This window comes from Erythrolamprus reginae, chromosome 2 (genome assembly GCF_031021105.1).
Source record: "Erythrolamprus reginae isolate rEryReg1 chromosome 2, rEryReg1.hap1, whole genome shotgun sequence".
NCBI lineage: Eukaryota > Metazoa > Chordata > Lepidosauria > Squamata > Dipsadidae > Erythrolamprus > Erythrolamprus reginae.
Genome location: NC_091951.1, coordinates 220247238 through 220270774, shown reverse-complemented (window position 1 = coordinate 220270774; position 23537 = coordinate 220247238). Strand labels below are relative to the sequence as shown.

The 23537-nt window shown below is 43.3% G+C and overlaps 1 protein-coding gene across 5 annotated transcripts in view; it reads left to right on the top strand.

Annotated features, from left to right (window-relative positions):
• The window catches only part of ADGRL3 (adhesion G protein-coupled receptor L3), a 688180-nt gene that overhangs the window by 588511 nt on the left and 76132 nt on the right, over positions 1-23537 (top strand). For all 5 annotated transcript variants that reach the window (XM_070741950.1, XM_070741951.1, XM_070741955.1 and 2 more), the window contains 2 exons: positions 2329-2454; positions 23172-23268. In XM_070741950.1, the coding sequence (XP_070598051.1) occupies positions 2329-2454; positions 23172-23268 (223 nt within the window). The remainder of the gene's footprint in view (positions 1-2328; positions 2455-23171; positions 23269-23537) is intronic.

Below are 23537 nucleotides of genomic sequence, written 5' to 3'. Positions count from 1 at the left end.
TCATGGGCATTATTTTACCTGGATTGAATGTTAGTAATTCTTGCCTGTGATTATGTCATCAATATCTAGCTACCCAACTTCTCTTGGTCTTTAATTCTAAAAAGCTGGAAATATTTCTTAATAATCAGTGCAATTTCTCCTCCTTTTCCATAGTTCACGTTCTTTTTTTAAAAAAATCTATCTTTTCATTACTGTATTTCACTTATAGATTTCTTATTCGGTCTCAGTTAATAGACATAACCATAATCTTATTAGAATATAGAAAGTGAAAATAATGAAATTTATGAGTAATGATCTTTCTGAATTTTTTAATTGAACTACTCTCTCACATCCACATAGTGGGCACAAATCCATTTGTCATAAGTCATTTTGTTTATTGTAGGAAAAGAAAGGTAGAATACTAATAAGCCAATAAATGAAGGCCCTACATTAAGTCCAATCTCCAACTAGCACAAAATTCAGCTGAAACATTTTTAATCAAGTAGAAATTTCTTATCACAGTTTAGCCAGCAGGGAAATGGCCTCATGGAATGGAATTTGAGTTAAAAGTGGTTGAGAATAATTATGGCATGCATTAATAGACAAAAAGCTGTATTTGTCAATTGGTTGAATTGGTTATTAATTCCATTTTTCTATTCTTATTGAATATTTAAGGAAAAACTAAAACAGTATTCAAAATGTAAAACAAATATTAAAATTATAATAGGAAAATATTAAATAAGTGGGGTTTGTTTTCATTTCCCAATTTATGCTCTGGGTTTTTTTCACTGTATCTATACATTTCTACTGCAATAGACTTTGGCTAAATATAAATAAATATTAACTTAACAATTAATAGAATACAGTAATACCTCATCTTACGAACCTAATTGGTTCCCGGGGGAGGTTCATAAGGCGAAAAGTTCTTAAGGCGAAACATTGTTTCCCATAGGAAACAATGAAAAATGAATTAATGCGTGCAACGGAAAAAAAAATGCAAAAAACCGCCGCTGCCCAGCTGTTTCAATTGAAACAGCCGGGTGCTTCTCAGCGTTCTCCCAATGCCGCACCTGGAAGTTCGGCAAAAGTTCGGGTTCGGGTGGCCGCCAAGAAGCCCAGCCGCCTGGCTGTCACCTTTTGAAACAGCCGGGGGCTTCTCGGCGGCCTCCCGAACGCTGAACCCGGAAGTTCTGGTTTGGCGGTCGGGTTCAGGAGGCCGCTGGGAAGCCCCCCGGCTGTTTCAAAAGGTGAGAAACAGCCGGGGGGCTTCTCAGCGGCCTCACGAATGCCGAACCCGGAAGTCGGGTTTGGCGTTTGGGTTCAGAAGGACACTGGGAAGCCCCCCGGCTGTTTCAAAAAGTGACAGCCAGGCGGCGGGGCTTCTCAGCGGCCCCCCAAACCCGAACTTTTGCCGAACTTCCGGGCTCGGCGTTCGGGAGGCCGCCGAAAAGCCCCGCCGCCCAGCTGTCGTGCTTTGAAACAGCCAGGGGTCTTCTCGGTGGCCTCCCAAACACCGAACCCGGAAATTCAGGTTTGGCGTTCGGGTTCAGGAGGACGCTGGGAAGCCCCACGGCTGTTTCAAAAGGTGACAGCCGGGCAGCGGGGACGGGTTCGTAAGACGGAAAACATTCGTAAGAAGAGGCAAAAAATATCCGTGCCCCAGGTTCGTATCTCAGGTTGTTCATATGGCGAGGGGTTCGTATCATGAGGTACCACTGTATAGGGTTTTTTCATGTAAATTGATTTAAAAAGTAAATTATAAAAATATCTGCATTTTTGTGGCTATATTACAAATAATAATTTGCTGAGAAATTAAATGCAATAGAGTTGGCAAGAAACATACGTGACCCTGATATTGATTAAATTTCTTCTGAACTATGTAGCCATTGATAGGATATATTATTCTATTCTACTTCAAATTGAAGACGTTTTAGATGGACTTGCTCTGCTTTATGTTTTCTCATACTCTTACGTTTGCTGGTTTATATTTTAAAGTTTAAAAAGTTCAATCATCTTGTACTTATCTATATTGAAAGGTGATTAGATGAATGAATGAACAAAGATGTGGAGCATATTGGAAGAGGAAAATGGAAATTTCTGAATTAGATAGATAAACTTTCCTTTCAAATCTCCAAAATAATGTAATTTGATTTCTTACTACTCCTTGAAAAGTCTGGATTGTTAATTGAACACCTTCATAGCAAATACTATATATTTTAAAATATGACAGTAGCAGCCATAATAGATATCCACAAACAATTATAGTTGAATAAATTTCCCAATTCAAAATCATTTTCAAAATTGAAGAATGGATTTCCTGTTAATAAATATCACAATTTAATTTGTTAGGTACGTAAAGAATATGGGAAATGCCTGCGTACACATTGTTGTAGTGGGAAAAGTACAGAGAACTCCATCGGCTCAGGAAAAACTTCTGGGTCACGAACTCCTGGACGATACTCCACAGGATCACAGGTAAAAAATATTTCTTAAGTTGAACAATATGTTACTTTGCCCAAATTATTAACTTTTCAGTCATAATTATTAGAATTCTTTTCAGCCAGTTTTTATAGCAGTTTGCTGCATGTCAGATTCTGCCCTAAATTTCTGTGTTTTGAGAAAAAAAATTACTTAGCTTTTGTTATTAATTGAATTTGGAAAAAATGTGTTCAACATGGCTAATAGGAAATATATATATATAAAAAATATTACAAATATTACAGTCTTAAAAGTATTGACATCCTGACTTGTTCAGAACTTTGAAACGCTCAAAATGAAAAGCTCATTTTGCCCAGGGGTCCCATTTTTTGTCATGCATGCTTAGGCACAGCTCCTTCCTTTCTCTTTGAGAGCCACATCATAGCACTTCTGATGATATGCAATTATCTCTTTTCCTATATATAATTTATTTCTAGAAATATTGAAAAATCCTTGAAAGGAGAAGTGGACAGGAATAAGCAAAATACAGTTTAACAATGAGTTTCTGTAACTGGTTTTCCTTTAGTCTTGCTACGCTGATCCTGAGGGTCATAAGCTTTTCCTTCATGTGATTGCAGAGTTGTCTTTTGTGTCTTGGGGAAGACTTGATGGGTATCCAAACATACTTTAGGCATTTACTTTAAAAAAAGCTTTCTGCAATTGCTCATCACAGGTACAAGCAAATCATTGGATGTAAATCATGAAAGCCATAGAGGTACAGAAGGCCCTCCATTACTGCTCTGGCACTCAAAACTTTCACGCTGTCTCCAAAATCCTCTGGAAATTATCATGCTTTCCCTCATGCTTGTTCAGTGTCAACCACTCAAAGCCATTAGCACTCAAGCAATACAATGAATTGGATTGGATTGGATTGAATTGAATGAATGAGATTGGTATAATTTTAGTTCTTCCATATAAATTGTTAACCATAGGCAGCAATGCTTCAGCAGTTTCATTGAAAGGCTTGAACAGATCACATCAACTTCACCTTGCCCTATTCCAGCATGGATGGCGGCTTACAATTGAGCTTCCTTGACATCTGTCCCATGTGTGATATCTTCCAACTTATAATTGCACTTAATTTTATTAAGGCAATGTCTGTCTTCCTATTGACCACTCTGTGGAGCTACTGGGACATATAGACCTTCCTGTTCACTGGTCACAGTTTCCAGAAACATTCTGTATGCAAGGAGAAGGGCAAGCTCCTATAAATTCTGACTGGTTTGCAGTTTTCTATCTGCATGTATAACAGGTATATCAATGGTTCAAGTGAGAGGTGATCAGAAAACACTGGATTTTTCACACACATACAATGCACCCCATATACCAAATTTACCAAATCTGGATAAAGATTCTTGTAAACATGCAACCCTTTGGATTACCCAGTCCCACACCATGTAGAGCTTAAAAGGTGACAACCAGCACATTAAATTGCATCCAGGAACATACAGTCACCAAAGCATCTCATGCAGAACTGGTGTTAGGTGTGTGCTGTATATCTGGCACTTTTTATTACCCACGTAGACACATTCTGCATCAGTTGAAGCTTTTGAATTTTCTTCAGGGGCAGCCTCATGCAGAGCACATTTGCGGTACCTAAATGAGAGGTTACAAGGGTTTGAGTTACTATGAGCAGGGTCTCTAGGTCCAAGAACGAATGCAACTAACACACCAGGTGAAGGTGTACAAAGTCTCTCCTAGCCATGGCTACCACCTGCAGGAGCCATGAGTCTAGGAGGTATCCTGGATTGTGCAGAGGGTCTAACCCCATCTGCAACTAAAGATGGAAAATCCTTGTTTTCACAGTGTCAAGAATCCATAGAAACTCTGTCTTGCTAGGGTTGAATTGGAGCTTGCTTTGTCCCATCCAGTCCCCCAAATATGCCACTGTCATAGAAAGATGGGATACTTAATTTATTTTATTTTGGGGGAAGGGATTTGTTTATGAATCTTGGCCAGAAGATGAACATTGAATAGCTGTGGTGTGTCTTGCTTACCTTGGTGGGCAGGAATGAAACTTTATTAACTGTGCAGTCAGGCGGTAGGGAAAGCAAGTAGGATGCTTGGCTGCATAGCTAGAGGTATAACAAGCAGGAAGAGGGAGATTATGATCCCACTATATAGAATGCTGGTGAGACCACATTTGGAATACTGTGTTCAGTTCTGGAGACCTCACCTACAAAAAGATATTGACAAAATTGAACGGGTCCAAAGACGGGCTACAAGAATGGTGGAAGGTCTTAAGCATAAAACGTATCAGGAAAGACTTAATGAACTCAATCTGTATAGTCTGGAGGACAGAAGGAAAAGGGGGGACATGATCGAAACATTTAAATATATTAAAGGGTTAAATAAGGTCCAGGAGGGAAGTGTTTTTAATAGGAAAGTGAACACAAGAACAAGGGGACACAATCTGAAGTTAGTTGGGGGAAAGATCAAAAGCAACATGAGAAAATATTATTTTACTGAAAGAGTAGTAGATCCTTGGAACAAACTTCCAGCAGACGTGGTAGATAAATCCACAGTAACTGAATTTAAACATGCCTGGGATAAACATATATCCATCCTAAGATAAAATACAGAAAATAGTATAAGGGCAGACTAGATGGACCATGAGGTCTTTTTCTGCCGTCAGACTTCTATGTTTCTATGTTTCTAACTGTTACTAGATCTGGTCAGATTAGCCATAATTTTGTTTGTTTGTTTGTTTGTTTTGTCAAAACATATACAAGATAGCAGGTATTGGTATAAACTTAAACATAAACAAAGTAAATAAAGATAAATGAGGGCATTAGGACAGGGACAGACCTCTTAGGAATGGGGTGAGGTCGACGGTAGACAGTCTAAGGTTAAAGTTTTTGAGGTTTGGAGAAGAAACCACAGTCAGGTAGTGCATTCCAGGCATTGATCGCTTTGTTTCTGAAGTTGTATTTTCTGCAGTTATGTTTCAAGTGGTTTATACTGAGTTTGAATCTATTGTGTGCTCATGTATGGGTTACAACAATTGAAGCTGAAAGATTCATTGACAGGTAGGACATTGTGGTAGATGATTTTATGAACTACATTTAGATCAGATTGAAGGTGACGTAGCTCTAAACTATCTAAACCCAAAATTTCAACTCTGATGGAATAAGGCATTCTGTTGCAAACAGAGGAGTGGAAGACTCTTATCGTAAAATATTTTTGGACTCTCTTTATTGTATTAATATCTGATATGCAGTGCAGGTTCCCGACAGGTGAGCTGTATTTGAGAATTGGTCTAGCAAATGTTTTGTATGCTCTGTTACAAATGTAATATTGTGAGAGAAGAAGCTAAGCAAGATTAATAACTCTTAGTACCTTTTTGACAATGTTGTTGTTACAATGGGCTCTGGCACATAGATCATTAGATATGAGTACTCCAAGGTCTTTGACAGAGGGAGGGTCGTTTACAAGGTTGTGTCCTCCAAGCTTGTATTTTAGGTTCTGATTCTTTTTGCCAATGTGTAAGACAGAGCATTTGTAATAAAATATTTCTAGTGTCTTGCTAAGTGGTATGAACAGCCCTGCTTTATTCTAATTTTGAAATAAAGAGAAAAATGGATAATGGAACAATCAGTTATCTGGAAATGTCCATAATTGTCTAGATGAACAATGTTTGAGAAAGGGTGAAAAATGTTGTAAATGGAAAAATAATCTCTCCCCCCCCCCCTTCCATTTTTGTTGTTTCTGCTTGGACACTTGAATGAGATGCCTTCCCACAGCCCAATGTTTTATTCTATATCCCAACTTCCAATGTTGCAGCCTCTTTTTTGTAGTAGACCCATGAAGTTACTCACCACTCTCTTTCAGTGCCTTTCAAGGTGCTGATCTCAGATTCATCTCCGTTATTCTCCCAATTTGCTTCACAATAAATATCATGAAACAGCCTTCTCACTATTCCTTTCAAAGGAAACATATTCCTCATTTCTTTCCTTGCTCCTATTATTATCAACTGCTGCCTCAGACTTAACTTGCCCATCTCTTATATAATGTGCTTCCAGAAAAGACTAAAATAGTGACACTACATTTTTTTTTTAAAAAAGACAAAACACTGCTGCACTTTACCATTTTGAGCTTGTCTTTTAAAAAGGCCTCTACTACATCAGAATAGGTTGTATTGTTGGGAAGGAAATGAGCTAAAGAAAGAAAGAAAAACTGAAGCCCTAAAGAGCTAGGAGAGAGCAGAAGCAGCAATGAAAGGGAGAGAGTGACACCAGAATGGCAGCAATGATTCAGGGACATCAGAAGACCCAAGCTTTTAACAGAAATTCAGTCCCTGGTAGTGCGCCAGAAATCTTCACAGTGCCGGTATTGAAGAGCAACCCAAAGACTAGCCGCTCCTTTGAGATTTCAAGAATGTATCTAAGTGTACAGCTTCAGGCCCAGAGCAGTATAAGCAGCAGAAGAGAGTCTATGAAAAAATTCCCAAATCCTACCTGACCCCAGGACCAAGTGCTAGATAGCTCATTCTACTTCGTCCACACTATACTTTGCAAGATAAAATACTTTGCAAGATAAAATAGGATCTTGGATTATAAGCAGTGGTGGACTGCTGCTGGTTCAGATCGTTTCACCCAAACTAGTGGAGGATATTTGTACCGGCAGCAATGGCTGGCTGGCAAGGCCCCCAAACCAGTCCTCTTGTCTCCGCTCCTTGAAAGTGGCTGGCAAAGAACCCTCTGTGCATGTGTAAAGGCTTCTGTGCATGTGCAGAGGGTCATTTCTCTGATGTGATGCAAAACACGCACTTCCGAAGCCATGTGAACCAGTAGAGAAAGTAAATGGAACCAGACCATGATTATAAGTGATAACACTAGTGACATAGGGATAGAATACATGAGTAGGTTAATCAACTTTGGGAAGAATGTTTAAGAGCAAACAAAATTGATCACTCAGTTGTATAAAACTTTTCATACTAAAAAGCCTGCTTATAGGAATTGTCTTCTTCTCCATTGCATCTGGAAGGAGAGTCCAACATGGGTATTACTCCAATCCTATTGGTAGAGACTGAGTTATAAATTTACATATTAATTGAGCACCGCCCCCTCTGCTCTCCCCATGAGCCAGTTTTAAAAACTCAGTCACTGAGTAGAGACATACTGAGTTGTGGCTTAAGATTTTAATAATATAAAATAAATTGTGAATGAGTTGTTTTCTGCTTTACCATTTTAATCCCTTTGCTTTGTTTTTCAGGCGTGAAGACACAAGAGGATTCAGACGGTCTGGGGTCTCTGCCCTCAGCGGGCACCACCCCCAACGAACCTCCTCAGGGGTATTGCATTCCCCCAGAGGGAACACCCCGTAGAGGAGCATCCAGCCTGGGGGTCCCTGGCCTCCGAGGCCATACCGAGGCTGTCAGCCGAAGGTGGGGGGGTCCGCCCCCCCCACTGGGAGGCTTGAAGCCGGCTCGTAATCGATGGCTTAGAGAGACGGAGCCGAGCGCCTCACAGCTGATGGGGAATAGCGCGGCGAGCCACTAGAGGGACAGCCGCCGCCGCAGCCGCCGAAACCGCCGATGCCAGCGCGACCGAAACAGCGGTCAATAAGGGCACGGAACCAGTCTCCCGGGGCAGCCGGACCCAGACTGGGAGGCCTCAAGGTCGGGGAGCCCCAGGCAACAGCTCACGGAGCCGCGGAGGCTGGGCGCCGCCATGTTTGGGGCTGATTAAGGCGGCAAGCGTCGTTTGGGCGCGAAATCGGCTGGCGGCTGGCCAATTAGGCACGAACGGGCTGGGACGCCCTAGTGCGCAAGCGCAAATCCCGGGCAACCGAGGGCGCCATTTTTTCTCTGAATTGTGCTGACGAGGTGGGCCTGATAAACTACCGGAGGTCAGAAGGCAAGAAAGCGTGAATTACATTGCCTGGCAGTCGTGAGTACTATGGAGGAGACTCAAGGAAAGGAGGCCCCGAGTTCTCCCGCACCATCTAAGGAGAAAGTTAAGGGGAAGCCTAAGGAAAAGGCAAAATCCCACTCATCTGCCTCCTCCTCCTCCATCAAAGAGGCTGAGAAGCGCATTAAAGCGCTGGAAAAAAAGCTTGAGGCAGCATTGCATGCATCCCCAGCGGGGCTCCCTCTGGGCCAGAGACATTCTTCAGACCCCTTATCACCAACTACCTTCGGGCCTACAGGGGTGACATCAGCAGGAGATTGGTCTCCAGACCGGCAAGTCTTGCCCCTGCCCCAGAGCATGCCTTCCCCCAGCACATCATGGGCTAGACCAGGTTCAGCGGGCCCTACTGGAGGGAGTTACCAGGGGCCAGCAGCCACTTTCACCCCTACTGCAGCAGGCTTGCGATCCCAGCCTGGGGCGTGGCAAAATCTGCCTCCAGATCTGCAGGACCTCATCGTGAATGCATACTCACAGAATGTGGCACCAGGGGCTCAACAGTACGGGAGACCCCCCCAGCAAACGATGGGTTCTTGGTCGGCACCGCCCCCTTCGGGTTTGGGGTCCTTGTTAGAAGAACAGGATCAGTTTGAGGACAGTGATCCGGAATTTGGCCTTTCAGAGGATGAAAATGCACCGGAGCAGCCACCTTCGGTTGGCCTGTTTAAACCGGCGTTGTTTAGAACCTTACTATCTAAGGCCAAGCAGGTAATGAACCTTCCAGGCGCTGCCAAAGCAGCAGAGGCCGCTGAGTCAGAACAAACCTCGGCCTCGCTACTGGATTAACCCCAACCCGAGTCCGACCACTTTCCTGCTTCAGGCATATTCGTAAAGGGCATAAAGAGGCCGTGGCAGCAACCAGCGGCGGCACAGGGCCCTTCTAACATCGAGATAAAATTTTACACCTTCGACGAAGAGGTGGAAAAGCTGCTGGAATTCCCACCAATCGACCAGCCGGTCGTGACGATTGTCTCCAGCGCCTTGGTTCCCTCGGAGACCGGGGAAAGCCTCAGACCGGAGGAGAGAAAAGCGGAAATGTTACTGCGCAAGGCGCACCTGATGTCCGGCTGGGGATTCAGGGCGGCAGCAGCCGCGTCGTTTATCAATCGAGCGTCACTAATGTGGATCAAAGAGATGCAATCTCGACTGGGGCCCGAAGACGGGCGTCTCCGCCAGGACTTAAGTAAATTATTGGCGGCGACCGAGTTTTCGGCGGACGCCACCCTTCACCCGGCTAAATTTTCCACAAGGAGCATGGCAACCACGTTGTCATCACGCCGGCTTTTGTGGCTGAGAAACTGGCAAGCCGATCTTAAGTCTAAATGGCGCCTGGCCTCCGGCCCCTTCCAGGGCTCCACCCTCTTTGGAGATCTGTTAGAAAAGGTCCTAGTGGAGGACAAGGATAAGAGGAAGGTCCTCCCTAGAGCCAACAGACAGCCGGACAGAAGGTTCACTCCGTATTCACGGCGTCAGTCCTTTCGATGGGACCCTAACACGGCTTCTAACCAGGGCCAACGCTCCTTTTCCCAAGGCCAATACAACCAGCAGGCCTATAGGAGCGACCGCGGCGCCTTTCAGGACAGACAGAGAGGCTATCATCAGTCCAGAAGACCCTTTCGCGGAAATACCTCAAGAGGGTTCAAACGCACGAAGTGACTTGGCCGCACTTCAACCCCTAGGAGGAAAACTGCAGGACTTTGGCAGGGCCTGACAAGCAACTTCCTCCGACCAATGGGCTCTGGCTACAGTCACACAAGGGCTCAGGCTGGAGTTCGTACAGCCACCGCCAAGCCGCTTTTTACACTGCCCACTCATAAAGGACATTCAAAAGAAACTACAACTGCGCAGGGAAATTTCACACCTGCTAGACATTCGAGCAATAGAAGCGGTCCTGCAGCTGGAGGAGGGCAAGGGGTTCTACTCCATGATTTTTATCGTTCCCAAATCCTCAGGAGGCTGCAGGTTGATTCTCAACCTGAAGCAACTGAACCTCTTTATAAAATACCGGAGGTTCAGGATGCACTCGCTGCAGACCATTCTAGCGTCCATCCGAAAACAGGACACGTTAACATCCATAGACCTCAAGGAGGCCTACTTGCATGTCCCGATCCATCCGGACCACCGCAGATTCCTTCGATTTTGCACCGAGGGACGACACTACCAATACAGAGCCATGCCGTTCGGCCTGTCATCGGCCCCACGAACGTTTACGAAGCTCTTGGACGTGTTGACCGCCAGCCTAAGGGCTCGATCCATCAGACTCATGGCCTACCTGGACGATATACTCATTTTGTTCAGGTCCAGACTAGCCGCAGAGAGAGATCTCATCGAGACACTGCGTACGCTGGAACTCCACGGGTTCACAGTCAATGTGGAGAAAAGCCAGCTGACACCTACCACCAGGCTCCTACACTTGGGAGCGATTATAGACACTCAGGAGGGCACTGTGTCACTCTCACAAGAGAGACAAAACAACATCAGACTTTTGATAGCCAGTATCCAGCGGGGACCAGTCCCGCTTTCATTGCTGTCAAAGGTACTGGGAACCCTAGTATCTACCATTGGCATCGTTCCATGGGCCAGGTTCCATATCAGGACATTACAATGGTTCCTCCTTCCTGTTCAAAAGACCAAGGAGAGTCATTCTCACAGACGGGTCCATTTACCCCGGAGGGTCAGGGACTCCCTAAATTGGTGGACATCGGCAGCAATCAGCAGGGGATCTCCATTCCAGACAAGGGACCAGATCATCCTAACCACCGATGCCAGTCTTACCGGATGGGGTGCCCACGTCGGAGCTCACATGGCTCAGGGACTGTGGACGATGGAGGACCTTAGCTCGGGCAACATAAACTTCCTGGAATTAAGAGCAGTATTCTTGGCTCTACAGACATTTGCACCTCTGGTTCAACATCAGCACGTGTTGGTGCTTACGGACAACGTGGCGACCAGGGCCCACCTGAATCATCAAGGGGGCACAAGGTCGCAGCGTCTCATGGAGGAGACGGAGGCTCTCTTTCTTTGGGCCGAACAACATCTACGGTCCCTAACAGCAGAACACATCACGGGAATCAGCAATACACAAGCAGACTGGCTGAGTTGGTCCACCTTGGACCAGTCAGAGTGGAAGTTGGACCCGGGCCTTTTTCAACAGGCAGTGCAGCGGTTTGGCCTTCCGCTGGTGGATCTTTTCGCCAGCTCCCAGAACACCCAGCTTCCAAGGTTCTACTCTCGATTCCCACAGCCAGGAGCGGAGGAGGTCAACGCTCTCCGGACATCCTGGCTGCCGGGACTGCTGTACGCATTCCCACCAACGAATCTGATACCACGAGTGGTGGAAAAACTCCTGTGAGAAAGGGCGGAGGTGTTGTTAGTAGCCCCTCACTGGCCTCGACGGCCGTGGTTCTCCAACCTGGTGGCACTATCGGTGTCCCCGCCCTGGAGGATCCCGGACTACCTGATATCGCTCAGCCAAGGGGAACTTCAACATCCCGATCCCCAGTGGCTTCAACTGACCGTTTGGCATTTGAACGGGTCAGGTTACGAGGATTGAAGCTACCAGAGAAGGTCATCGACACAATGCAGGCTGCAAGACGTCCATCTACTTCTTGGATCTACCAGACGACATGGGCGGCCTTTTGCAGTTTCTGTGACAAACGAAACATCAATATTGAACAGGCTTCGGTCATTACAGTTCTAGAGTTTTTACAGACTGGTCTTGATCGAGGGCTAGCGCCCAACACTCTAAAACGACATGTGGCAGCACTCGCGACCATAATACGAGTGGAAGGAGTCAGATCCTTGACTTACCATCCCTGGGTGAAGGATTTTCTGCGGGGAGCATCGAATCAACACTCCCCACCGATTCGGTAGTTTCCATCATGGGACCTCCAGTTGGTCCTCAAAGCTTTGACAAAACCACCGTTTGAGCCTCTAAGATCTATTCCGTTGAGACTACTGTCACTTAAAACAGCCTTCCTAGTGGCGATTACGTCGGAGAGTGTCAGAGTTGGCGGCCTTGTCGGTACGTCCTGACCTTTGTATCTTTTACCCAGACCGAGTGGTGTTGAGATTAGATCCTTCCTTTATACCGAAGGTCAACTCGGAGTTTCACAAGAAACAAGAATTAATTCTCCCAGACTTTTGTACCCACGGCAGTCACCCGTCTGAATTGAGGTGGCATAAGATCGATGTACGCCGTGCGGTCAAGATTTATATCAGACGCACAGAGGTTTGTCGGAAGTCTGAAAAGTTGTTTGTTTTGTTCGCATCGGATAAAGAGGGACTTGGAGTTTCATCGGTGTCCATTAGTCGTTGGATCAGGGAATGTATTGCGGAGGCGTACAGAGCCCGTAACCAACCAATACCACCAGGAGTGACTGCTCACTCAACGAGGAGTGCGGCGACCTCAGCGGCCTGGGCTACTCAGGCGTCCATAGATGACATCTGCAGGGCGGCAACGTGGTCGGCGCCATCGACTTTCATACGACATTATAAAGTGGACTCCTTCGCCTCAGCAGAGGCGGCTTTTGGGAGACGTGTTTTACAACGTGTTTGTTTATCTCCAACGTCCCCGACAAGACCTTCTCCCTCCCATGGGCCGTAATCTCTGGTATATCCCATGTTGGACTCTCCTTCCAGATGCAATGGAGAAGAACCGTTGTACCTACCTGAACAGTCTTCTCAGTGCACTGGAAGGAGAGTCCAAACCCACCCGGTACAGTTATGGGTGCAGGGACGCCGGAGTGGTCTATTAGTCAGTTCTTGGTTGTTAACAATAAAAGTTGGTTATCCTCTGACTATGGTTTTTCGTTTTTAAAACTGGCTCATAGGGAGAGCAGAGGGGGCGGTGCTCAATTAATATGTAAATTTATAACTCAGTCTCTACCAATAGGATTGGAGTAATACCTATGTTGGACTCTCCTTCCAGTGCACTGAGAAGACCGGTAAGGTAGGTACAACGGTTCTTCCCTGCTTGACTGAGTTCCCACCCCCAAACTTGACCTATAACTCTTACTTTCTGCTTATTTGTCTGCCACTTTCTTTTTGGCTTGATCTTCTCTCTTCTCCTGTAAACAGGGACTCTTCCTTTATATAATGCAGAAAGGAGAAGGGTATACTGAAACTCTAGTCAGACTTCTCCCACAATAATCTCAGTACTGGGTGCTGAGAAGTGCTTCATGCTAGCTGTTTGATAGATGGATTTGGTGGTTAGTGTGTGCTCATGGGCGCCACACCAGAGACTCATCTCTCCTGGCATTGATCGTTCAACATTTATGTATTAAGTTGGTAAATACAGAAACAGATTCATGAATGATTGAGGGATGGGATGTTCCAAATTTGTTTTTGTATTAAAAAGTATAAGGAATTTTCTTCTTTACCTTTACTTAGGAAACAGTGTGTGTGTGTGTGTGTGTGTGTGTGTGTGTGAGTGTGTGTGATAAAACACACTGCAGAAAACAACACAAACTACATGCATGCACTTGATGTCATGACCCAGGTGTTGAAGGACAATGTTGTGTCACAGTGCTACATCAGAATGCACAATCTGTTGCTTTGGCATTGAATGAACTTCTATGAAATAGTGTCACATGCTGGTTCTCCCCTGATCAATAGAAGATTTCTGAACAAGGTTTAAAGTGTTGGTTGGAACACAAATGAAATGCTAGCAGTTTGAAGGGCATTGCTTCCACATGGTTTTCACTGGTTAAATATTTGGTCTGCTGACTATCCAGCCAGTGCCCTGAATACCTTAGAGAAGATGCTCTCAGTCACCCTAAGGAAAACCAAAGCTGCCTTCAAGTCAGGTTCAACTCTGACAATGATAGGAAAGGTTTATAAAGTACCTATATCGGTATTCTTCAAACATTCATTCTTTTTCTTTTAAATTTTCAAAAGCCTTTAAGTAATTTGCACTCTTACAAATACGATTGGTTTTGCTGCAATGTTTCTTAGCCAGATAGTTTGTTAATCTAAATTAATTGTTCATTAGTTAGATGGAAGTTCCTTATTGTTAAAATATAGAGTGAGCAATGATAATAAATATATAAAAACAAATATTTTTTAAAATGCTAAGAAGTGATAAAAGAGTCAAAAAATACTAATGTTATTCATATCCCTAACATGATTTAAAAGTTATCAGTATCTTGTGAAAGGATTTTTGACCCAGAATTTCACACGTAGAAGATGGGGCAGCAAAATGAGAAGAACGTAACCAGAATTTGCAGTCTAACATGGTTATTTTTTTAACCTCATCTTTGCCATTTCAGTTTGCGGATTTGGAAGGTTAGGCAAAGTCATCTAGAAACCTGTATATAATGTGTGTGTGTGTGTGTGTGTGTGTGTGTATGTGTGTGTGTGTGTGTGAGAGAGAGAGAGAGAGAGAGAAATATTATCTGTTCACAGATGTTCTTTGTGCTCCATCCCTTTTCTTGCTTTAATTTTGACAAACCTTTATCAAACCTTTTTTTAAAATCTTAAAGTGTGCTCATGAAAGAAGGAAGCTCAAGTAGGATATGAAGGAATCTTAACATGATTTTTCTAGATCACACCATAGCAGAGAAATATTGAGAATTTTTAAGTCCAGGCATCTGCCAGGAAGAAGGAACCTCTAATATTTTATTTATTGCATGTTATTTTTTATCATAACATCAGAAACTGTTTCACAACTTTCTAGGTTTTTGTAGCACAGAATAACTATTTTCTTAGTTTGGTTTGAAATTTCTGAGCTTTGTGTGGGAGGTACAATAGCAACATTTTACCTCTAGATAATAATTGTCATTTGTTTCCTGCACAGATTAATGAAATGGTTTGCAACATGCAGGTTTATTTATACACCTATTTTCTGTAATTGACACCTTTTTGTCCTGAAGCTCAAGGCAATGTACCTGATATCTTATTCTGCCTCTTTTTTCTGCAACATTCCTGTTAGGTAGGTTGAGTTGAGCTATAGAGAGAGATAAATGATAGATTAGTTAGTTAGTTAGGCAAGCAGGCAGGCAGACATATGGCAGATTTGAATCAATTTTTTACCCAGTAATAACTATTTATTTCCAAATTCCTGAATGACTGAAATTAGATTACTATTGATTCCTAATTAAAAAATCTCTATATGTAGAGATTATAATTATAAACATTATTTCTATATTTTATTCCTGCAAAACTGGTATTTAATAAATAAATAAATAAATAAATAATCACTTCTGAAATTGATATTTTACTAAATTGTATATAATAATTGTACATAATAACACAGCAGCAGTCATGTGTGTGAACAATATTTTTTAAACTTTTTGTTTTTGCTACTTTCCACATCGTGGAATGAAAACCAGTTAATTAAAACCCAAATTAAAAATATTCAGTTAAAAGCCTGTTTTAAAAAGTTTATTTTAAAAATCAGCGAGCCAACAAAGAGCTATTGGCAGTGAAGGGCTACCAAAATTTTTACTACCACACTGTAGGCGTGGCTTATGCAGGATGCCGTGCGTTTTCTTTCAACATTTTTCAGTGCAAATTGGGTGCTCTGGGGTGGAGCTCCATTTTCACTACCCCACTGCGTTCCAAACTGTCCAGGCAGCAGCCCACCCCTGGCTATTGATATCTGTGGTTGAGGGGCAGGAAAAGACATAATGAAACATGCATCATAATCAAACTATCCCCTTACATATTTAGATATGCTGTGCAGAAGTCTGAATATGTTGAACATATGCTAGGACACTACGTTGCAGTTTACACCATTTTGATGTCATCACAATCAGAAACAATAGAGAAATTTGCATAGACAAATTTTAATATTAAATCGACTAAATTGGAAAGGGCTCCTAAACTGGTGGATTTCCAATTGATTGGTTTAAAAAAAAATCTTAATTGCTTTTATTTTATCGCAGGATGATAATAATGCATCTTTAAGTAAATGTCACCTTAAAAAAAAACAGTTCTCCTATAAATCTATCCAGTTCTAATTCTCCTTTCTTGATAGATACGGATACTGAGATATTGATTGACTATTATTATCTGCCCAGTCTAGCTTGAATGTGAGTGCACTCATTTCAGAGGGGGTTTGGCCAGATAGTACTATTGAGACAGCATTAGTTATTATTTATTTATTTATTCGACTTCTATGCCACCCAATCCCGAAGGACTCAGGACAGTTTACAACATAATAGCAATACAAAAAGATACAACAATAAAAAAGAAGTCAAATATAAACTTTAAAAAACTAACCCCAGTAAAACCCATTTATATAAAAACCAATCAAATCTTATGCATGCACACCATTCATAAAATAACATTTGGCCATGAAAGATGGACAATTCATGGCCCCCAGGCCTGCCAGAAACACCAGGTCTTTGTGGCCTTGCGAAAGGCCAGTAGGGTGGGAGCAGTACGGACATTGGGGGGTAGTTGGTTCCATAGAGCCAGGGCAGCCACAGAGAAGGCCCTCCTCCGTGGTCCCAGTAACCTACATTGTTTAGTCGGCGGGACCTGGAGGAGGCCAACTCTGACTTATTGATCTCTGAGAGGTATGCGGCAGAAGACGGTCCCTTAAATAGTCTGGCCCTGGGCCATTTGGGGTTTTATAGGTAATAACCAACACCTTGAATTGTGCCCGGAGACTAATAGGAAGCCAGTGCAGCTCGCGAAGCAAAGGTGTTATATGGGTGTACCGAGGTACACCCATGACAGTTCTCGCAACTGCATTCTGGACTATTTGCAGTCTCTGAACAGTTTCAAAGGGTAACCCCATGTAGAGTGCATTGCAATAACCAAGACGGGAGGTAATGAGGGCCTGAGTAACTGTGCGGAGACCCTTCTGGTCTAGGTAGTGGTGCAACTGGTGTACCAGGCGAACCTGGGCGAAGGTCCCCCTGGCCACAGCCAAGATGTGATGGTCAAAACTCAGCCATGGGTCCAAGAGGACACCCAAGTTGTGAACCCTATCTGAGGAGAACAATATCTCTCCCCCCCCCCCCCCGAGCAATGGACGGACAGATCGAAAAGTCCTTAGGATTCTCACAGTTTGCAGGCTTCCATCACATTCACCGCTTCACTGAATTGGCATGGGGTGGAGATGTATAACTGGATATCATCAGTATACTGATGATACCTCACCCCATGTCCTCGGATGATCTCACCCAGCTATACTTCTTGATAACGTGGGTAGTGAATCCTTTCTTTGTGACTGGCTTGAGGTTTGGTAATATCAGTAAAATGATGATAAACAATTATGCATCTTGGACTGAGGCCATCCAAGTAATATTGTCAAGGTCTTGTCCTAAATTCTGAAAGCTACCTAGGTCTGCCTGTGGGAAAAGCAGAGTGAGGCTCAATCCTAACAAAAATGAATGACTGCTAATATTTGGACCCTGGATCTTGGAATCTTCCTTTTTTTCATGAATGAGTTGCATTTGTTCCTCCAAGCATGATGGACTACTGAGGGATGTATGTATGAATGTATGTATGTATGTATGTATGTATGTATGTATGTATGTATGTATTGAGGATGGGTTGTTACTTACATTAATGCCTCTTTGCTTCCTCCCATTATTATTATTATTATTATTATTATTATTATTAATTAGATTTGTATGCCGCCCCTCTCCGCAGACTCAGGGCGGCTCACAACAGTGATAAAACAATATACAATAACAAATCTAATATTAAAAGTATAAAATAACAATTTAACATTAAAAGCCATTATTTAAAAAGCATACACACAAACATACCATACATAAAACTACACACGCAAGGGGAGATGTTTCAGTTCCCCCATGCCTGACGGCAGAAGTGGGTTTTAAGAAGTATACAAAAGGCAAGGAGGGTGGGGGCAATCCTAATCTCTGGGGGGAGCTGGTTCCAGAGGGCCGGGGCCGCCACAGAGAAGACTCTTCCCCTGGGTCCCTGGCTATAATAGCCACTCCTCCCCACCTTACCTGGGGTCGGGGCTGATGCTATACCCAAAACCCAATTGGGCAAATTTCAGAAAGAGGAACTCCTCCCTCTGGGCCCAGCCAGGTTTCGGTCACACATGCCAGGTCGGCCTCCTCATCCGGATGAGGAGAGCGTTATTTACCACCGACCTGGCATTGAGTAACAGCAGCCTGAGCCCAGGGCCAAAGTTACACTCATCACCAGTGCCTTGAGTTGAGCTCATGGAGCTGGAAGAAGGAATCGCTATTAAGCAGCGATCCCTCCTTCCCCTGGAACGGCTAGCGCCATGGCTCCCACCATATCTGTCTCTCCCCAGCAAGACCAGAATATTCTGACCGTCTGTCACCCCAGAGATAGGTGCCTCCTTCCCTCCTGCCTCTCCAGCATCAGGTGTGCCAAGAATTTCATTCATACTGTAGCCATTCACCTCATATATACTATAGTCCCACCCACCCACCCCATCCCATCCACCACCACCCTCCCATCCACCCCCTTTCAATCCACTCCATTCATTCCAGTAGTCATAAGCATCCATCACTAAAACCCCCAAATCAAATATAGAATTAAAAATACAGATTAATACTAATTAATTAATACTAATAAATACCAATGGCTCCAAAGTTAGTACTAATAATAAATAGCAAGGATATAGATAAAATCAATAACTTAATTTACATTAAAAACTTACACTAAAAACAATTCATTAAAAATACAATACATTAGATTAGTTTGAGTCAATCCTTTTCAAGTTTCCTGAGTCACCGTTCTTCCACAACGGGTATGGTAAGATTCTTCCAAAGGCAATAAAGGGAAATGACTGTTTTTTTCAAAAATAGTAGTCCACAGGAGGGGGAGGGGGATATCGCCTTAGTCTCCAGTCTTCTAAGTAACTTCTCACCCATTGTTGTAACTTCAGTATCCTCCTGGCTCAGCTGGCTCCATACAGGGAACGTAGTCCTTATTGGTCAGATCTTGGTTTCCACAGGTTGTTTTCGAATGATGGCCCTTCTCGTAAGTTGACATCTCCGGCTTCCTGGTACACCACATGATCTTAAAGTGGCCACAAGCTTTCACCTGCTTTGTTTCTGCTTGGTTCCGCATACACACATGCACGTTTGCCTCGCTTTCACTCTGCCTGGCTTCCACTTGCTCAGCTGCCGGTCACCTCAGCTCACAATCTCAATTTAAGTTGGCAGCCTCAAAACAGTCCAAAAACCCCTTAATTCCTTTCAACCACAGTTTTAGGGACGGAGACAGAGGCGGAGGGGGCGGCATCCAAAGACAGCCACCATCTTCCATCGAACAGCTGATCTCACTGTATTTTTCCTTTGATCGCTCTTGTCTCAAAACCCCCCGAATAAAGCCCTCCGCAATTTCAGTCTCTGCCACAGATTTTCCCACATCAGACAGTATTGAAAAGGGTTGTCTCGAGCCAACCAATTATCTATATCCTAGATCTTTTGCCGTAGTCTGGTGGGAGCAGCGTCTCCCAGCTACCTCCTGCTTCCCCACCGGAACTGGAAAAGATTTGGCCACGCCGCATGGATGCAACACACTGTGTACGCACACATTTGCAGTGCCAAAAAATTAAAAACAAACCCACCCACCCCCCAGTTTAAAAAAAAAAGCCAAAAACAAAATGGTGCTATGCCGGAAATTTGGTTTCTGAGCATGCTCAGGAGAAAAATAATCTAGGCAAAAATTTGAAAAATTAAAAAAAACGTTTTAAACATGGAGACATCCATGGACTAGCGCCAACTGAATCTATTCCTTGATGTCATTGTGATGTCACCAGAGGGTTGCTACTGGTTCGGGCGAACCAGGAGGAATCCACATATGTACATACGTACATATGTATGTATTTAGTTATTTATTTATTCACCTGCCTATTTATTTTCTATAGCCACTGAGCTCAATCAAGTGACTCTTATACAGTGTTCCCTCGATTTTCGTGGGTTCGAACTTTGCGAAAAGTCTATACCACGGTTTTTCAAAAATATTAATTAAAAAATACTTCGCGTTTTTTTCCCCTATACCACGTTTTTTCACGCCCGATGACGTCATATGTCATTGCCAAACTTTCGTCCACCTTTAATAAATATATTTTTTAATAAACTTTAATAAATAAACATGGTGAGTAATAATCTAAATGGTTGCTAAGGGAGTGGGAAATGGTAATTTAGGGGTTTAAAGTGTTACGGGAAGGCTTGTGATACTGTTCATAGCCAAAAATGGTGTATTTACTTCCGCATCTCTACTTCGCAGAAATTCGACTTTCGCGGGCGATCTCGGAACGCATCCCCTGCAAAAATCGAGGGAACACTGTACTCACAGTTCATACTTACCAAACAGATAACAGCAAAGGCCAAGAAGGCCTTTGTGCACATACTTCTTATATAACAGTTATACCCTTTCCTGGCCTGTGAGATCCTTCTTGTCTTAGCCACTAATGAAAGGATTGCTGTAATGCACTTTACATGTGGGCTACCTTTGAAGATTATCTGAAAGCTTCAGTTAGCCAGAATGCAACAGCACAAGTAATGATGGCAGGCTTCATGATGCTACTGTCAACACATTACTGCACAAAATAAACTGATTATCAATGGGCAGTGCAATCCAAGGTGTCAGTTATCACCTATAGAGCTCTTCCTGGTGTAAATCCAGGTTATTTGAAGTGTGCCTTCAATTGTTTCTGTTTGTCCAAGGAGATCTGGCAGAATGGTTATGTTTTGGGTCCTGTTGATTAAGCTGTGTAATCTTGTGGGCCCTTGGAAACATCTTTTTCTTGTGGTGACATCTGTCTTCTGCTTTCTTTCTCTCTCTCTTGCTATCTTTCTCTCTCTCTCACACACACACAGACATACATACTGAGATCCAGATGACCCTACCCTGAAAACTTTCAGGAAGCTACGACTTGGTTACTCTCCCAGGCTTTGGGGAGGGGGGGTCCTCTTACCTCCATACTGGTGTTCTGTATGTGCATTGCAACATTTCACATGCACAGAAGCAAAAGAATCGCTGAAAATTGCACATGTGTGAGTGTCCCTTTGTGTGATTTTACTTCCGCACATGCACAGAAGCAAAAAACAGCTGAAAATCGCACACGGGCAATTTTGTTTCCGTGCATGCACAGAAGTAAAAAAAGCCAAAATTTAGTAAAAAACCAAATGGTGCCATGCCCGGACCGGCAAAGACAGCACCGGAGTTGTCATACACAAATTGTACAATCGGCAGGCCACTACCTGACTACCACACCGGGGCGCACTGCTAGGAACCCACCTCTGTTTTGGGGTAGGTTGGTGGTTGAACCAATTTCAGATGGGCGTGCTTGTCTTCAGGCTACTTGTGCTTTCTTTTTTTCCCTTTATTTTTTAAGGACTAGAACACATATAATATCATTACTTTAAAGGAAAGTTGGAATTGAAATTTAAAATTAATTTGAATTTAAATTAAATTCAGGTTTATCTTACATTTGTTTGAAGGGTGGCATAAAAAGTGCAAAATAAAGCTGTGTTTTGAGTACAGTTTGAGAATTATTATTTTATTTTACTGAAATTGTTTACTGTTCATATGTTTCATTAACAGAATTTAGTGCCAAAAAGGTATAAGGAAAATGTTGAGGCTCATTGCTAGCGAAATGTAACTAGTGAAAAATATAAGGCATGACCAGGTGTGGACTTCAAAAATTTTAGGGGTTCTCTGCCCAGTTGCTGGGTGTGTGTGACCTTGGTGGGTGTGGCCTAGTCGGTCTCCTGCACCACAGCAGGGAGAGGCATATTTGCTCTCCTTGGACTCCAGAGGCTTTTTTCAAGCCTCTGGGGAGGTGAAAATAACCTCCCCAGGCTCTGGAGGCCCTTTTCTCGAACTTCCGGTAGGCCTGGTTTTTGCCCTTCCGAGTCTCTGTGGACAGCCTGCACTTACCTGCATCCAAAACAGGCCACGTGGGGACTCCTCGGAGGGGCTAGGTGGGGCCAACCAGGAGTGGGGTTTGAGGGTTCTCTAAACTGCACAGAATCTTAGCTAGAGGTTCTCGTAAACCCCTGTGAACCCCCAGCAACCCACTCCTAGGCATGTTGTATTTCTTCTACTCATTACATTTCTAGATTTATGGAGCTCAAGGCACCATAAGTAGCATATCTTCTTCTCTTTTCCCACAACAATGACTTGTGCGGTTGGACATATTAACACATCCAGAAATTTTCTGTGGCTAAGGATATACTAAAGGCAATATTTTAACTACTTTACTGTACTGGCACTTGTACAGCTTGCGAGTTTCCAATTGGGAAAAAATACTGCACTAGATGGATTTATTCACATTCTGTCATAGTTTTGTGCAACTTTCTGACTTGGAGTCTACTTTATTACTTTTTACCTTGTTTAAGGGACAGAAAAGAAAGGTTCATGAAATTGTGTTGTTATTAGAATGAGGGGGCTGAAAACAAGACACTTTTTTTGCATTTTTGGTGACTTCTAAGTATAAATTGTATTGAACTTTTAACATACATAACAAAGTGACTCCTTTGTTCCATGGTAGAAGGTGTTCGGTAGTCTTATAAATGCATGAGCTTCTGAAAGGTTTGAGGCACTTGGTTTCCCCAAGTCAGAAAAGAAGTCCAAGACTTTCAACTTGACCCACTCTAGGTGTCTCTGGAGGGCATGCATATAAGCTGCATATTGTCCACCCTTGCTCTAGGAAATGCAGGGAGCTCTTTGCCCAAAGAGAACCATTTCAGAGAAAAGAAATCAAAACACCTTGCTTACTTCCTGCACTGCCAGAAGCCATCTCCACCAGAAACAGAAAGAAGCAGGTCATTGTTTCCTATGGATCTTCTGCTTGATGTTCATCTTCTGCCCCTTCTTCTTGTGCTTCTGCAGAGCCGAATTCGCAGGATGTGGAACGACACTGTTCGAAAGCAATCAGAATCCTCCTTCATCACTGGTGATATAAACAGTTCAGCATCACTTAACAGAGGTAATTATGGACTTTTCAAATACATATGACCTTTGTAATTATGAAGAATCTAAACAGCAATGCTTTGTTAACCTTGCAACATGTAGCATCTTGTTCCCTTGAATTAAAATGTTACCACAGAATAAAAGATCCATTGTGCACTGTATTTCATTAATAGAAAATACTTCTTTTAACTTTCTATCAGTTCTTTAACATAGATATTAAATGTTGTTGAAAGTCAGTGGCAGAAGGAGTAGCGGCAGTGAGGCAGAATAGTTTTGAGGTCTGTC